Source organism: Hoplias malabaricus, chromosome 11 (assembly GCF_029633855.1).
Source record: "Hoplias malabaricus isolate fHopMal1 chromosome 11, fHopMal1.hap1, whole genome shotgun sequence".
Lineage (NCBI taxonomy): Eukaryota > Metazoa > Chordata > Actinopteri > Characiformes > Erythrinidae > Hoplias > Hoplias malabaricus.
The window spans coordinates 34,859,579-34,877,813 of NC_089810.1; the positions used below are offsets into that span (position 1 = coordinate 34,859,579).

Consider the following 18,235-nt stretch of genomic DNA (forward strand, 5'->3'; position numbering starts at 1 on the left):
TTTTTTTTTTTTAAATCATAAGGTGTGGTCAAGATGAGGGTTTTTTTCTCCTCTTATTTTAATCCATGTGTGAACTCCTTATATCTCTTAAGTCATAGTTTACAATTTTTTGTACCATTTCCCTCTTCGTCAAACAGACTACTGCGTTTAAATTTTGTATAAAACCAGAGATATTTTTAAATCATGTTGGCTATGGTTTAAAAATTGCATTTCTTGTGAAATAGCATTTAAAGCAGTGCAGTTAACTCACAAGTGTAATTTTTCATTTTCCTTTACCCCTGTTTTTAGAGAAGTCAGCTACGTTGTACTCTACCAAATGCAGACCTTCCTCGACCTTTCTCCGAAAATACTCGAGCTATTCTGGTGGACTGGCTCATTCAGGTTCACGTATGTGTCTCGATATTAATTTACTGTTGTTTTAGAAGCGTTTGTGTTTGAATGCAAAAATAAATGAGCAGGAATAATTCAGGCTGATTTTTGTTCTGTTAAATGTTACACAGTTGTGTGAAAGCTTGTGTTACTTTAGTAAAATCATGTTTGAGTTGATGTCGTGAGTGTTAATGTACATAAACATGGCGTCACCTGTATATACTGTGTGTAGGACGTGTTTAATTTCTCTGAGGAGACCCTCTACCTGGCCATTCACCTGTTGAACCGGGCACTCAGATGTGTGAAAGTGTCCATGTCCAGCCTCCAACTGCTGGGGGTCACCTGCCTCTTTGTTGCTGCAAAGAAAGAGGAGTGTCTTCTGCCTGAGGTACCTATTCATCTGTTTATACATTTAATAAATATAAACCTGTCTGATTTGTAGGGGAAAAAAAAAAGGAAATTCACTTTTGACCAGTTTCCTGGACTTGGAGTAAGCCCTAAGTGTAGAATTTAGTGGTAATCAGCTTGCCATAAACTTGATTCTAGATGATCCTTGAAACCTACGTATGTGCAGACCTTGTGTCTGCAGAGGCCTGTTCTATTCATTACCAATCATATTTTCTAATGGTGCATTTCCACCGCATGGATCTGGTTCTACCCGGCTCGGCACGCTTAAAGCTTATGGCTTTTCCACTGGCAGGGCTCCCCTGTGAAATGGAGCCGGTGATGTCGCAAAACCCATCTCTAACAGGAATCACTGGCTTTAAAAACCACACCAGTGTGGGTTCCATGCAGTGGAAAACCACCCACATTACTCTAACACTGGGCTGTGTAGCTGTTTTCTGGCGCAATGGTGCTCTATCCAATACCCCATGGGTTATTTTAGAGTGGTATTTATCCAGAACAAATCATCCAACATCAGTATGTGACCTCACTGTTAGTGTCTCTATGCCATGAAGCACCAAAAACAATATTTTGTAAAATCTTCCCTCAGAGGAGGGAGCCAAAATCCTTACTGCAATAAAGAGGGACACATTCCTGATTTTTCTGTAAGAGGCAATGTCTAGCAACTTCTGCTGTTTGTTTTTGCAGGTTTCTGAGCTGTGTTATCTGATGGCGAATACATACAGTAAAAAGCAGTTCCTGAGGATGGAAAGGAAAGTTCTGTGTGGCCTTCAGTTTGAATTGTTTCACTGTCCACCGATTCACTTTCTGCTGCTGTCTGCTTTTATCGCACGCTGCAGTGACCAGGTACTCCTATATTAAAGACTGTTTAAAAAACAAACTCCCAGTTTCCCCTGAGCACACCAGCACCACCATACTTTTAACTTTGCCTTTTGAGTTGTTGGATTCGTTTAGGAGTTTTATGTAGTTTCTTCAATAAAAAGCCTGCTTTCCCTCTACGATTTCTCATGGACAAGCTCAGATTATTTTTAAGGTCCCAAAAATATGACCCACATGAAACCACTACAATGCTTGGAAAATTACTCTAATGAGACCTAGTAAAATACATTGGAAATGACCCTGAAGGACCCCCATGAAACCAGTGAAAGTTTGGAGGTGGCTTGCTGTTACACAAGATTTTAGACTTCAAACACTTTAAATTCTCGCCAATACCCCTGAGGTTACTGCCTTAATCTGGAAAAGTTGAGATTAGTGGCTGCAGTGGAAAAAAGAGAAACAAAATTATTTATTATTATTATTTTGTTTTTGGATTGGCTTGAGTGGCAAAATGTCTGTTTCAGACCCTTGTGGGGGTCACTGTAAAGGGATACACACAGAGTTGGTAATGCATGCCACAGTGAATGTCTTGAGCCAAGTTGCTATGAAATGGTGCAGTGTGACTCAGTTTCACAGTGCCATGTGATGCTTGGAACTGATGCTCGAGTCTTTTGCTGTGGAAAATTGCTGTGTGTGAGTAACAGTGGCTTGCTGCCCGCAGAGACCGGGCTCCAAATCCCTGTTGGAGAGTGTGTGGCCTAACTATTCAAGTTCAGTATTTGGTATATTTACCCTTGTGTGTGTGTGTAGGTTGTGTGTATGGCCCGGTACCTGTTGGAGCTTTCTCTGCTGGAGGCTCAGTGTGTGGTGTATTTGCCGGTCCAACTGGCTGGTGCTGCTCTCCATCTTGCTCGGAGAGTCCTGCAGGACTCTCAAACTCCTGAAAATGAGTCAGCCTGGTGTATTGCCTCTTCAATCCACGTGGGCAGGTCAGTCGCACCAATATTTTATACGCACACAGTGGTGTAGTTTCCTTGTTAAAGAAATGTTCATTATTTTTCCAAAATCAACACCTTCTCAGTTTCTTCTAAAATAAAAGGGTATTAATCATTATGTTCCTCTAGAGAGATGTTACACTATTGAGGCATTGCTGTGAGGATCTGATGATGTCAGGTTCTGATGTTGGATAAATATTATTCTGGACCGCAAAGCACTCCAGTCACTTGAGTGCCATCTCTCCAGAGAACACAGGACCACTGCTGGTTTGGGGGGCTTTAGACCCCTCAATGTTGCCCTTAGACTCGTGGGCAGCTGCTCCTGTGTCCTATTTTAATATTTTTCTGTAGACTTTATAAGCTTTTACTTGGATAAACTTTACGTATCTGACTTCACTTGTTATAAGGAGTATCTATAAGCATGTATGTGCACATTTTTAGTTGCAGTTACAGGGTGTACACTCACTAGGCAAGTCTCTACCCTGCCCTGTCCAGTTCATTTGACTAGTGAGTAGGATGCACTGATTTTTAATTTTTTGGGCCAAAGTTATAATCGATAATTAGCACCTCGGGGGTATCCGATACTGATATAACGATTTATTTTTTAATGTTTTGGAAATTAAAGCAAAATTAATTCTTTATCATAGGTTGTCATAGTTCTTAATGTTGTTTAAGCGTATTAGTTATATTTTATTTATATTTTTATCAAAGATTTACCGCTGGTTTCACATGAATGGTTTCTAAAGTGGCGCTAACTAGTGCAGCACAGGGTTTGTGTGGGGAGTGTATTTGAGGAAAAGTTTGTAATCGTTTAACAATGAAAATTCAGACACTGAATGATTCTGTATCTATTTAAATGTGTTTTATATCTAAGGGCTCCTGTACTGTGGTTGAGAGTATCTTTGTCATTTAACCTGCTGTGTGTATTTACAACGCTATCTGTGTGGATTTACTGAGTGTCTCCGATATTATAAAATACTTTTTACCATGGAGAAATTAATTCTAGAAACAGTTCTCTGTAGAAACTGTGAAAAACATCCACCCGGTAGACACAGTTGTGTATTTACAGGTGTCAGTGCATATATAAGGCACGGTTACCTTTTGTAATTTTGGCTAAAATGGCAGTGAACGCTGAACAGTGCCCAGATCCACACAATACGATTCAACTGGGCCAAGTGCACATAAAGACAGTAGTCTGTTACGCTGCATACTTTTGCAGCTGTTTTCACGTTATTCTACGGTGGTCAGGGCCCCCACAAGGCAACAACAGAGTAGGTAAAATGGGTGGTTGATCATTTCTCATAGCAGTAGTGATGCTGACGTGGTGGTGTTAGTGTGTTGTGCTGATACCAGTGGATCTTATCGTGGTTACCCAGATATACGGTAGGCCTTTTTAAGCTCTGCTACCTATATAGTTGGTGAATTCAGAAAAGGCGAGGTATGTTTGTTTTGGCTAGTGCATATTATTAAATGTGACTTTTGCACCCCATTTGATTTAAATAAATAAAGTGACATGCATGAATGTTACTACTCAGAAATTAGTGATAATTGGGGAAACCTTAGCAACCACTTTAACTCTGATCACAAACACCACTGCAAATTTGGCACCTTGGTATCCCCTTCAGCAGCTCCAAACCACTTGCATAGTAACCACCTGGAACACCATAACACTTTACATCCATTTAAAGTACTTTAACATTGCTTTAGAGCACCTTAGCAACCAACTGAAATACCATAGTAGTAATCAGTTTTTTCCTTCCAATAAACAGATGACTGTTTGTTTTTCAGTGAGGCGACTCTGTGCTGTATCATGCAGATTATGGTGAAGGCAGCTGCTCGAGCATCCATTAGTGAAACCCGTGCTACTTTTATTAAGTTCTCCACACCTGAACTACTGCAGGTGAGCCTCCACCCAGCATTCACCAGCACCACTTGTCTGCTAGGGCAAAATTTTGCCTGAGGTCCACCTGGAATGCTCCTGGGCTCTACCCTCACATGGACACGCAGGATTTCTCCTGATGAAGAGTGTAGGGGTGGTAACGCCCTTAAAACAGCTGCGTGGACTCTGATCTTTTTGGACTGAATGTAGTTTACTGTTTTAGATTATATTTTCCAAACAAAGAAAAGAGAAATAATGTTTAAAAGTGTTTATTTTAAGTGATGGGATGTGTAGGTGGAAATACAAACTGTAGCACTTCATGAATATGTGGGTTTTGGGGGTCAATTGTTTGGTCTGTTCTTCTTAGTGTTTTATTCATGGAAAAAATAAATCAATGTCTTAACGATTCTCATCACGTGTAATCTTTTATTGAAATGGTACGTTCTTTCTGTATTTTACTCTTTACCGCGTCTGTTTTCCCCTTTTTAGTCTTTTCTTTTTCTTCTCAATCATGCCTCCTTGCACTTTTCTAAATCTTTTTCTAATTTTGTTCATTCCCTCTGTTCGCTGTTCCTACATCTGTTTTCTTTTTCTTTTGTTACGTCTTCTTTTTATCCCTCCCCACTCTATTTTCTCTCTTGTTCTCCGTTCCATGTGTCGTCTCCTTCCTTTTCCCGACCCCCGCTCACGTGATCCGAGGCGTGTGCTGTAGGTCCGTCCCATGCCTGCGCTCACGTGGCACCGCGCACCATCAAAGCTGATTGGTCGCGTGGATAAGCGCGCGTGAGCTGAGACGGAGGAGCGCGTGCAGCTTTTTTTTTTCTCCTCCCTCCTCTCCTTTAATTTGGTTTAATCTTTGTCGTGGATTTTTTTTTTATTGATTCTATGGAGACCGTTTAATGGAGACCGTTTAAAGTTTAATGCTGTTTTTATGAGTTAATTTTAATTATTTATCTTCCACTCGCCCTGAAATCCTGTTATACCATACCGCCCCGCCCCTACACGTGTTGCGGCGCCGATTGGCCGAGTGCTGGGTCGTGTTGCGTCACTCGCGCTGGTAGTGGGACCGGGTGGAATCGGGCGTTTCCATTGGCCGTCGTCTTTAAAGCCCTTCCTCTGTGCGTGGAGTGGGCGTGGTCTTGCTCAGGTGGAGTGAACGCTCGGAGTTTGAGGTTTACAGCAGCAGGTTGAGTTGGCTCAAAACAGTGGCAAGGAACATGGATTCAGTGCAGGACTGTACACTAAAATAGGGGATAGTTTAAGGGGCCGGTTGGGTTCGTTAGTAGGGCACTTTAGGCGTATATCGTGGGGCAGTCAGGGTGGTTATTGCGTAAGTTCCCGGAGCTGGACTGGTGGAAGAGGAGAAGGTAAAAAACAGTTCTTTTCATTCTGAAGTTCGAGTTGTCCATTCCACCTGAAGTGGAGCAGCGGATGGAGAAGGAGATAGATAAGAAAACAAGCAGGAAGATGAAGCCGTGTTTGAGTGTCTTGTTCAAGCTTAAAAAAAAACAAGTTACAGCCCTGGCACCTGACGGAGAGAACTCGAAGCTAAATTTTCGCCGTAAATGTTGTAGCAACTCAAATATGGTGCCCGGCTTTCATTAGTGTGAGATCATATGCTGTACTACTTACCGTGAAACGGGGAATTGCAATAAGAATGTAACTGAGTTCTGTTTAGCTTCATCTTCTCTGCTGTGCGTTATTTTGATTGTGTATTTTTGTGCCAAGTGTCGCGGCTCCGTGCCAACTTATAGTATTACATAATAGAACGGGGGAAGGGAACACCACACACACAATCTCTCATTCTCAGTCTGCCTGCCTCTAACAGCTCTGATTGTGATAGAGAATGATCAAAACTGAGCATGTGATTAACGCTAAAAATGTTGACAGCTGTAACCTGTTGCTCCTGAAGGCATTTAGCTGAGGTTAGAGTTATTCATTTTAAAGTGTTTTTTCTTTTGTTGAAAATGCACTTTAACTCCGCCCAAACTGCTTAAAATAAGGTTTAATCACTACACGGTAAATTAGTGAGTTCTCTGCATTCTAATATTTAATACTTTGACATTTCTAGGTGTGAAGCACCTCGTGGAGCAGGCTGTCCTACCCTCCTCAAATTACACAGTACAGTTTCTGCAGTGCTGAGCCAGGAGTAATGAGGCTCCTATCTCCCTGTTAAAAGTCAGCAAAATATTAGTGACTTTGAGGCTGTAATTTTAAGGTAATAATACAACTGTGTTCATTTTAAATAATTAAATATACTGTCACATCAGCCAACTGATGCCCTTCCAAATGTTTTGTGATCTGATCATAGGCCCTTTGTCCACCCCCCCCCCCCCAAAAAAAGAAACTTTTTAAACTTATATTTTCACATATTTCTACCTTCCTTTGTTTTTGCTTCTGCTTTTTCTCCATTTTCTTTTTTCATTATCAGTGAGTATCTGCTAAAATTAATAGCACAACTGTGCCAGCTTTAGCCAACATTTCCATATGCAGGAGATATACATCTTTGTTTCTACACTCATTATCCTTTCTCTCAGCTCCACTGACCAGACAGTGGCACTTTGTAGTTTTACAGTAATATCGGTTGCTCCTTGCATTGTTTGCCACTTTCTCCCTGCTCTTCAGTGCTCAGGACCACCACAGAGCAGGTATGTTTTGGGTGGCGGGGCTTTCTCAGCACTGCAGTGACACTGATGTGGTGTTAGTGTGTGTTGTGCTGGTAGAAGTGGATTAGACACAACAGTGCTGCCTTCAGTGTCACTGCTGCTGTCCACCACCCAAAAATATCCAGCCCAATGACGGGCCAGAGGATGACCCAACACAAACTGTGCAGCAACAGATGAGCTGCTTTCTGACTCAACAAGGTGGACCAACGAGGTAGGTGTCTAACAGCGGACAGTGAGTGGACTCTGTTTTAAAAACTCCAGCAGCACTGCTATTTCTGATCCACATTCACACACATTAACACACCACCATCACATCAGTGTCACTGCAGCAATGAGAATGACATACCACACAAATAATACCTTCTCTATGGTGGTCCTGTGGGCATCATGCTCAGTAAAGTAGAGAGTGAAAGGGGCAAACAAAGTATGCAGAGCAATAGACAGACTACAGTCTGTATCTATAGAACTAGAGTACGCCATCGTAAGTGGAGCTGAGAGAATGGACAATGAGTGAATGAGAAAGCCTTTGGCAACTAAGATCATATTTAAATTTTCAATAAGCGGTGCTTGTTTAAAATATATAATGTTATAAATTTTGCAATATATAGTAATGTTGATTTAACATTAATAAATACTTCATGTTAAATAAAAATAATGGTAAAATAGGTATTGGATGATAACCTCAAATAATACTGGACTGCCACGAGAAGAGATGTGTAAAGGGTTAAACCAGCACATTTTCACACACTCAAAGTTTAGCTTTACTGTAATATTTGTAGGTTTTACATAGATGAACTTTTTCTGCTCAGTTTATTCTAGCGCTGTATACAAACATTTAAAACCTACATACATATGTGCGTAATACAAACTATCATTCGTTATCTGTAAGCCAGTGTGTATCCAGTTCAGGGTCGCGGTGGGTCCAGAGCCTACCTGGAATCATTGGGCGCAAGGCGGGAATATACCCGGGAGGGGGCGCCAGTCCTTCACAGGGCAACACAGACACACACACTCACACCTACAGACACTTTTGAATTGCCAATCCACCTACCAACGTGTGTATTTGGACTGTGGGAGGAAACCCACGCAGACACAGAGAACACACCACACAGACACAGGGAGAACACACCAAACTCCTCACAGACAGTCACCCGGAGCGGGAATCGAACCCACAACCTCCAGGCCCCTGGAGCTGTGTGACTGCGACACTACCTGCTGCACCACTTTGCCGCATAATACAGACTACTTGACTTATTTTATGTAGGTCTTTCTTGTCGCCTTGAAAACAGCTCTAACTCAACTCATGAATAGAAATTTGGTGGCACAGTTAATGCATTAAACCCTTAAACTCCTGAACAGCTGACCTTCCTTAGACTGCTTTTGGTTGGTACTAACCCCTGCATACCGTTAACACCCCACAAGACCTGCCAGTTTGGAGGTGTGAGCCAGTAATCTGGCTCTGGTCAGATTTGCTCAGATCCTTACGCTTGTCTGTTTTTACTGTTTCCAACACAAATTCATTAACTGACTGTTCATGGCCGTGTAATGTATCCCACCACTGGACAGGTTCCATTTTAAAGATATAGTCAGTGTTACTCTGATTAGACACTCACTCCACTTTTGGTTATTGTGGTATAGAATGTGTGTAAAGTAATACACAGTCCAGATAAGGTTTATTGATTAAATTATAAGTGTATCTTACTGGAGTACTTATACAGTGTAAGTAATTGTTATTGGTTATGCATTAAAGACTGTGGGTTATAGATTATATTATTTATTAGTAATTAAAGGTATGGATAGTGACATTTATGGGTTATAGATCATAGATTGTTCAGTATGAATTATAGGTTCTAGGTTCTATTTTAGCCCTGGTTCTGCCTGTTTGTTCCTGTGTTCCCAGTACCCACAATGCCACTGGACTCTGGTTTTGTGGGGGAGCGTCCTGCTCGTCCCGCCAGTAAGAATGACAAAGACAAGTGCAACAGTGCTGCCTTGCTGGCGTCTAGATCTCGAGCCCTGAGTCAGCAGGAGAGTGGTCGGGAATCCCGCTGCAGCTCTGAGAAGGATTCCGGATACTCAGGTCACTGTTTAAAGAAATATTTTTATAATTATCGTATTGTATTCACGTAGCCTATCTTTGTAGATTTCTTTGTGAATATGAAGACTTGTTTTACACGTTTTGCCTTGTGACACTCCCTCTTTTGGATTTGAAGAACAGAAGCATTTCTCCATGGTGCTTTCTATTTGCAAGACATAGCTTCACTTTAACTGGTGCAATCTCATCCATAACACTGACAATTTTTGAATTAAAACTATTCAGCAGATCATCAACAGAGTTGGACTGTACATTTTACTCATGAAAAGTGTAGCTGTGCAGTCCTTTATAATCCTTTTCTTGACACAAACTCTTCTATCCCTGATGACTGGTGAGGTCCACATATCAAAGAACACACAGTTCTGACAACGCGACTTCCTTCAGTCACTGATATGTTGAGGCTCTCTGAGATAACAATATCCAGTGTGTGACCATGACAATGTGTACTCCCTGTAACATGCTGTGAAAGGCCAAAAGAGTCCAATAGCGTGTAGCTCCTTGGCAAAACAGTCCTTGGGATTGTCGATATGGTAAAGTCACCAGCAATAACAAAATGGTCAAAGTCAGTAGAAATAAAAGACAGTATCTCTGCAAATTCATCAATAAAATTAGCACTGTACTTCGGAGGCCTGTAGACAGTTACTAGTAATATCTGTGGTGTCCCTTTCAGAACTACACAGAGGTACTCTAATGTTGTGAAGTCACCAAATGATAACTGCTTGCACTTAATCCTATTAATTCTCTTTCTCTCTCACACAGATACTGGTTCTGATTCTCTGCAGACTGATGCAGAGGATCAGAGGAGTGTGTCTGAGCTAAAGCAGCACAAGGCCTCAGGTGTCTTGAGTCCATCTGATCAGGGCAATCACATCTTCGTATCTCCAGAGCTCACTCCCATCTTCATAATTAAAAACGTTGTTGTAAAACAGGTAAATAACAATGGGTTCAGAGATCAACCGGTAGTAGACAACATGCTCATGTAAAGGACTCCTGGTCTAAGCTGGATTTCTCAATGACAGAAATGTGTAGAACTTATTTTTAAACCTTGTTTCGTGTCCTGTGGTTCCAAACCACCTTGGCACTTTGAAACGTCATTTTAGTGCGCAGGAGTGTTAGCTCATTTGTAGCATGTATCATTATTCATATTTAAATTCTTAATAATTTTATTCAGAGCAAATCAGCATAGGATCAGTGTTTTGTTTAGATTATCTGATTCATTTGTTATAGAGAAATCTAGACTCGAACTAGTTCCTTTTATTTATATATGGACCTAATGAGCACAGAATGGCCACACCACTTCATTCGTCTCTTTAGCTATTTCTTTACTAATATTCATACAACGTTAGTTTATTTTAGTGGTGTCAATCAGCTACAAGATTTAATGGCTTTAATCACAATATGTTAATGATTGATTAATCATGATTACTTTGTAATTTTGGGAGGGAGATTAAACAAAGGTGAAAAATGTGCCAGAGAGAGAGGGGTAAGAATGTGTTAATTCTGAAATTGAACAAATATTTTAGCAAAATATATAATGTAATCTACCTTCTGAACTCCACAGTAGCAGCACTGTTTACATCACCACATAAATTTGAATTTCCCTCTGGGATTAATAGTGATCTATCTAAATCTGCTAATATATCAGCAGCCTCTGTAAAAAGTTAATTATGGGCAAATTTGGTTTAAAATAAATAGATTTCCAGATTTATCACGTGTCGAGTTAACATTGACAGCACCAGTTAATTTATGACTCAGGAGTCCAGATGTTATTTCCTAACGAATTCATACCTGGAGACAGCTATAGTCTGTGTGTTTAAGTGGAATTACCGCAGTTCTCCGTTTCCATGGGTTTCCTCCACGTGCTCCTGGTTCCCACAACAGTCCCAAAACGCATGCTCCTATGTTGATTGACTGTTCAAAAGTGTGACAGAGGGTGAATATTTGATGCCCTGGAATATTTGATGGCACCCAGTCCCTGCCTTGTGCTTATTGATTCCAGTTAAGTGACTCTGAACAGGATGAAGCAGTTACAGGATATGAATAAATAATTAATTTCTGTTTTTAAATCTGCTGTTTAAATTTCTGTTCCTGTATCACACCAAGCATGGTTTTGTCTTTATTGTAAGGAGTCCTAAAAGTAAGAAGTGACACTTTACATCAGTGGTTCCCAAAGTAGGGGCAGTGGGGGGGGCACATCCCTCTTTTGCAAGGGGGGTGAGGGCACAGCAAGGCAAGTGAATGACACAATTTAACCATAAATGTGATTTGTCATTTTATTGTGTCTTGTTCAATAAGACATTGCAGTTTTCTATGAATTACATGTTTAATCGTTCGTTCTTTTTTCCTCCCCTTTAAGCCGGGTGAGTCTGGCCAGGACCATGTTCTCCAGTCTTCTCTTGGTTGGGGCTCTGGGGGAGCCAGCTCTCAGACGCACACACACCTCTACTTGCTTCAGCCAACGAACCTGGGTGCCACCCCTGTTCACCTGCTCAAACCACAGACCAGAAGAGCTGAGAATGCACCCAGCAAGAAGGGCAAAAACACATATCTGCCCATCCTCAACTCCTATCCCCGCATTGCCCCCCACCCCAGCAAAAAGAACCCTGAAAAGCTTCTGGCAAGTAGGGGGCACACCACAGATGAGCACATCTTGAGTAAGAGGATCTGCACAGAGGAGAAGCGTGAAGAAGTGTCCACATCTACACACACTCCTGAAAAACATCTGCGCAAACAACTGGAGAACCGCCAGTTTCGCAGATCTGATGCATTTCTGACCCCTCAAAAGCGGAGGAGCCCTCCCACTCTCAACCTTGGTTCTCCATCTGTCTCCAGTTCAGAGATGACTTCTCCACCTTCAGCATTTGAGTCCAGGTCTTTATCAGACAACAAGGGGCTCCAAAAACATCATTTGAGCTCCGGTCCCGTTTCATTGGACTGTAGAGGGCTCCAAAAACATCCATCAGGTCTAGAATCTAATTCCAAACATGCCCCAGTTTCAGATTCTGACTCCAGAGGGCTCCAAAAGTACACATCCAGCTTAGGTCTGGCTCCAGCAGTCAGTAGGGAGTTTCAAAAACCAACATCCAGCTCAGGTCCTGATTCTGCAACCAGCCGGAGACTCCAAAGACAGGCCCCAGGCCTTGGTTCTGGTTCCAGAAGGCTCCAAAAACATGATCCAATTCCTGACTATAATTCCAAAGGGCTCCAGAAAAACTCTTCAGGTCCTGATTCTGACTCCACTCCAGCAGAGGGTGCTCTGCCCACTTCTGCAAAGCACCGTCGCTTCCTAAATACAGTAGAGATCCTGAGCCAGTCCGGGCTCTTGGATATAACTCTTCGGACTCAGGAGCTGCTGAGACAGAGCATCGCAACAGAGCAAGACATCACAGAATTACGGCAACATGCCCAGCTTCTGTGCCAGGTGGCAGAGGCAGGGGAGCAGGCACCAACTGCGTGGGCACAGCTCCACCAGGCCATGGTACAGTGCGGCTACTACCCCAGCCTTAATGGCCTGGTGTTAGAACCCAGACAAAATGGAGATGAAGGACAGCAGGAAGTTGATCCAAGATCTGATAATCCTGCCACCTTCAGTTATGTAGTTAGTGGTATTATAGGAGGTGAAGAAATTGCCCCTCCGTCTCCCCTCTTTGCTCCAATGCCCTCACCATCTGGCACTCAAGGCTCTGCCACCTCTCCAGAGCATGGCAGAGGTAACATTGTCAGTGCCAACATCCCAGTGGAGATCCCGATGCCTCCGGACAGCTCCACTCATGGAGGACTGCTTTAAATGGTTCATTTGGTTTACTGAATTGCCCCCAAATAATTTGAGCTTTAGTTGTAGCACTGAAGCTATGATAGATAGCCCCACCAGTTAGCATCAGGCAATCATGCGGGCATGCCTCTGCCCCCATCCAGTAAAACCTCCACCAGTTATGATGCAGAACTGAGGGTGAAATTACCTCAAACGTCCTGGCTGATTGGCAACATTCTGTTTGAGTGGATGCCCTTGCCATCTTCATGTACAGGGTTACCTCTCCAGGTCATAGCAGAGCTGTTGTCTCTGGAATTGCTTTTAGGCGCCTATGAAGCTAAAGCAGTGGATGAGATTTGCACTCTCCCATTAGGCAATGTTTGAAGTTTGATGACGTTTATATTCAGTTACAGAATAATGGAAGCCCCATCAGTTTGCATGGTGCAAACCTGAAGGAGCAGACACCCAACACATCCTAGCTGCCAACATTCAGATTAAGAGGGGAAAGCTTCTGTCATCTGCAAGTATGAGTTTGAAGGTTAAGGTTAGTGGAGGTGAGGAAGTCACTCCTCCTTGCTCCAGTAAAGGCCAACAGTTAGTAAGGCATTAATTGCATGCCAGTTTAAAAACTAAAGAAGCAAAGGTACTAAGGCTGTATTCCATTTACCTCACAAGTCAGTTGTCGCAGCTTGGATTGACAGCAGACCTGACCTGAGCACATTCATTAAATGTTCAGACAGCACTATGGCCTGGGTGGTCATAGGGTAAATTCAGTTAGCCATCTAAACAAATGGCATGTTGGATTGTACAAACTAATCAGGGAACTATCTTGACACTGTCTTCTAACTTTGAAGAGAACTGTTTCTGTGGTCACCTCATGTAGAAAAAGCAGTGTTTGTGGATAGCCATGTCCAGGAGTTCATTACAAAGGTCTTCTTTAATAAAGTTACTTGGACTCTACAGCGACTGAACAATCAACTGTGGTCATAAACTGTCATTTAGTCGCCATCACAAATATTTTGAAAAGAGACCAGCTTTGTCATTGTCCATAGACTTTTCAGTCTTCAGATATTTAATTTTTGGTGAAGGAAGTATAAAGAGTAGTGTGTCGTTTGCCCTCCCAGGACCTACTGAGAACGAACTGAAGGCTCTGTCTTTTGGTGGTGCGTCACCTCATTAATGATCCCTGATGAACAAACTGCCCATGCAAACAATACCAATTGATAGTAGCTCATTTCGCAACATTTAAGCATGCAAACACCATGAAAACATGTCTACATAGAGCAGTTGGACAGTAATTTGTTTGCCTGGTGAGGGTCTCTCTTTCTAAGTAAGAAATCCAACTTATGGGGGCTTTCCAGTGGAAATTCCTACTTTGCATTTTGAATGTAATACAGCAAAACTATGTCCGGGTTGACCAACATCATGAGCACTGTCAGACGATCTTATTTAAATTTTCCTCTGCTAAATGTGGTGGTTATCTCTCAAGTTTACTTCTTGAGTTTTTGCAGTGTTGGCTCCATCAGTAAGCATGGTTTGAGAACAGAAGGAACAAAGACTTCAGACATGTCCTGACTTATAATATTGAATTTATTTTGCAACCCACCACAAGCTACCAAATGTAATGTAGCTACTGTGTAACTGAAGTCCATAAGCAAAATACAGAGCTAAAGGAGCACCAAACATCCTGGTTGATCAATAAAATTAAGTATAAGAGGGGATACACTAGCCATATGAGAACGAGGTTAATGGAGGTGAGGAAATGATACATAACCCACATGCAATAGAAACTCCAACAGTTAGCCTGCTAGTGCAAAATTAAAGGAGCAAAAAGACACTCCTGATTGAGCCCCTACGTTCAGTATAAGAATGGGAAAACTACTAAGAGAAGACTGTAAATGAGTGCATTTGTATTTAAATCTACAAATTCCCAGCTTTCACCAAATATTCCTCTTGTGTCTTTCGTCACTGAAGCTACTCTAGTTAACAATGCAGGCATTAGTTGGCATAATAACTGCAAATTTGTTAAGTAGATAACATGGTAATTTAACTGTTAATAATACGATTTTGAAACATTGCTTTCAGGGTAATTTCTGAAATGCCAGGGGTCCTAGCAACATCCTACTTAACCTTAGACATGCTTGAAGAGAAAATAGTTTAAAAGGAACTGTACCAGAATCCTTTTTACTTAATTTTTCAAAATATTTCCTTACAGCACCTAACCAATAGTAACCTAGCAAGACAGCAAACATGATAATCCCAGTACCAAATGCATATGAAGTGAAACCACGAACCACCTTTTTTGTTGTTGTTGTTGTTGTGTAGTTAGCAATTTAATGCTACTTAAGTCTTTCACACTAGATCAGAAGTCTTCCAATCTGGACCTTTGATCCAGGTTCCAGGCAGAGATTTTTAAATGGCCGGCAGGTATGACACTATAGCAACAACTGCTGAAGTACATGACCAGCCAGGCACAGCCTCATACTGGCCAGACATTTTAATATCCCAGCCAAAAGACCTCTTTTAATTAATATATAACTGTAATTTAAACATCCTCGTGGCTTTTGTCTGTTCCTGTATAGTTCCCCCCCCCCCCCCCCCCCCCTCAGCACCTGTGGTACTTGTGCTCTTTGATCCTTCCCTGAATTTGCCATGGCAACGCTCCCTGCTGCATTTACTCTCAAGCCTCACATAGAGGCCCTTCACAAATGCTTCAGTAGTAAAAGCCATTGCCATGAGCACATCTTCGCTTATCACAAACAGCATAAATGCCAAATTAAACAAAGGAAATAGAAATCCTGTGCTTTTAGGGTGTCTTCTGGCCACTCTGGGGCTCTAAGCAGCTGTTTATTCTACTTATATCTAGAAATGTAACGTTATTACAAAATTAAAGACCTATGTCAAGAAGAGGGTCACCTCAGAGTAGCTTAATCAACTGTTGAATGGATGTCTGGATGCATTTTGTCATCCTGAAAACTCAGCACTGTGTTGTGAATTCTCTCAAGGAGGTGAAAGTTAGTTTTAGAGATTTTAACACTGTTTTCGCTTAAGAGTAAATCAGTCTTCACCTTTTAAAACTCCTTTTAAAACTTTAAAACATGTTGGCCTTGTGTCCCATGATCACTAAAGCTTTATGTGGCAAAATGGAAGATAACTGAGCACTTTTATTTTGCAAGGAGCATGTGATAAACCACTGCCCATTTGCTTATTTTTGACAGTGTGATTGTTTGAAGTTTAGTCTGCACAAGTTTCTCAAATTTAAAGGTAACATTTAAAAAGGGAATTCCACTTGTTTTTCAAACATCTCCATAGCTTGGTGTTTGAGGCATTCACGGTAATGAAGAATGGTTTATTGTAAAGAAACGTGGGCTCAGATTTAAAAAAAATTATTATAATAAGGAACCAGGTGTCCCCTTGTCTACAACCCAAATCTATCATTTTACTTCCTCCTCTCCACAACCAGCAGACCACCACTTTACAGATTTTTATGGAATGATGATGATGACTAGCAGCTTTGCGCTCCTCCCATGATCCAGGTTGGCAGGTGAATTGGCTTCTCTAGTGTCCGTAAATGTGAGTGAATGTGTGCGTGTCGCCCTGTGATGGACTGGTGGGCCCTCCAGGGTGTGATCCTGCTTTGCGCCAGTTATAAGTGATTCTGGATGGGCTGCAGCCCCACCACAACCCTAAACTGGATAAGCAGTTACAGACAATCAAAGAATGATGATGGTGACTGAAACAGGATAACCTCAACAAAAGTGTTCTCTCTCTCTCTCTCTCTCTCTCTCTCCATTTTTCACATCCTTGAGACTTGCTTTGTTTATTATTTTAGAAATATTTGTGTTTCAAGATGTCATTAAAGCTCCTCTTTAAAGTCAGACTTTAGTAATTATAATGCTGATAAATGCACAAATAATAAAAGATGCTCATTCAGAAACAGCTTATTAAATTGTACATTTGATTTTTTTAATCTCTAAATCACACAAATCATCTCACAACTGTATCACACACAGTGCACTTCAGTAAGGAAACTCGGCAGCTAGCAGTGTACATAAACAAATAATCAGCCTTTCCCCTAACGCTGGCCGTCCCCCTAATTCCGGCCACTGCCATATATGGTGCAATTCTGCTCTCTCTTTCTTTGCCAATCGCATTGGGTAAAACATAAAAACCCAAGTTAAAAAAATCACTTATTTAAGTATCTCTAACAGTGTTGTAATTCTTTGTGTGCAAAAGTGCATGTAGAACACCACACATGTCCATTTCGCGACAGATATTTCCTTCAGTGTAAAAGTTAGCTTAGCGGTTAGCTTCCTTTTCTCTGAGGGGAAAATCTACCGCCATTGTAGTCCTTACATGTAGAGTACGGATACCAACACAGGACAAACGTAATATCATTGTGAACCTCTCAAAACCACTGCATGTGACAGCAACTGTCTCGTTTGACTGTCACAAGCAGGGGAGGTGGCCGAAGTTAGGGGGCACCAATAATCTTAGCAGTTTTGGCGCCTGCTTAAACAAAAGCGTTTTTATGTAAAAGCATATTTTCTTTCAAAGTCATGCAAGTCTTGGACATTAATCTACACACATATGACTCCTGAAAATGTTGCGTTGAGTGAGTAAAGTACTTCTATTTATTTACAGTTAGCTAAGATTTCTAATATTGTATTTACAAGTGGCCGGAACTAGGGGTACATACGCTAGCATTCACGCGTTCTCGAAAATTCTCCACTTCGATGTACCTTTTGAACCTCGAGAGTGCAGACTCTCCCATTCTGAAAAGCTGTAGGTGCTTTTTGTAGACTTTGCAGAAGACTACTCGTGTGTTTTGTCCTTGTCTTATCCATTGTTTGTATTTGTTGTTTTCTATGCAGCACTAATTAATACGGCAACTTTCTGCATTTGTAAGGAGTTCTCAGACTCACTGTGTCATTGGGGAGGCGGCTCACACATGAAAACACACTGGCAGATCACAGTCATTAGCTAGCAGGGTATTGTTCGCAAACATGCTATTTGAGCCAGGCCTTTTAGGTGAACGTTAGGAGCAGTTCATTCATTCTTTTCTTTCGTGTAACCAGGGTAGAATGCTATGGTGATTTTATCATTTGTGGTATAATGAAGAGCGTTAGGAACCCAAAGAGTCGGCACTTCTGGGTGAGCCGAATCAAATGATCTTTACCACATGCATTGGTGCTAACGAGTTTTCGTTTAAGGCTCTGCGACTTATTTTATTTTTCCATCTAATAAGGGAACTATTCA

At 41.6% G+C, this 18,235-nt stretch overlaps 2 protein-coding genes across 3 annotated transcripts in view; both read left to right on the top strand.

Moving 5' to 3' along the window:
* ccnp (cyclin P) overlaps positions 1-4,850 on the top strand; it is a 10,839-nt gene extending 5,989 nt beyond the window's left edge. The window contains 5 exon segments of the mRNA XM_066685534.1: positions 289-387; positions 602-757; positions 1,462-1,620; positions 2,401-2,579; positions 4,374-4,850. Of these exon segments, the coding sequence (XP_066541631.1) occupies positions 289-387; positions 602-757; positions 1,462-1,620; positions 2,401-2,579; positions 4,374-4,545 (765 nt within the window). The 3' untranslated portion in view covers positions 4,546-4,850.
* Positions 4,851-5,613: 763 nt separating this feature from the next.
* Positions 5,614-16,910, top strand: si:ch211-132b12.7 (uncharacterized protein LOC564531 homolog). 2 transcript variants are annotated; one of them, XM_066685421.1, is made up of 5 exons: positions 5,614-5,831; positions 6,536-6,682; positions 7,090-9,210; positions 9,985-10,154; positions 11,582-16,910. In XM_066685421.1, the coding sequence occupies exons 3-5, from the start codon at positions 9,039-9,041 to the stop codon at positions 13,010-13,012; spliced, it is 1,773 nt and encodes a 590-aa protein (XP_066541518.1). In that variant the 5' UTR covers positions 5,614-5,831; positions 6,536-6,682; positions 7,090-9,038; the 3' UTR covers positions 13,013-16,910. The 2 variants fall into 2 exon arrangements, with proteins under 2 accessions (XP_066541518.1, XP_066541519.1); XM_066685422.1 differs by having other exon boundaries at positions 9,031-9,210.
* Positions 16,911-18,235: the final 1,325 nt, after the last annotated feature.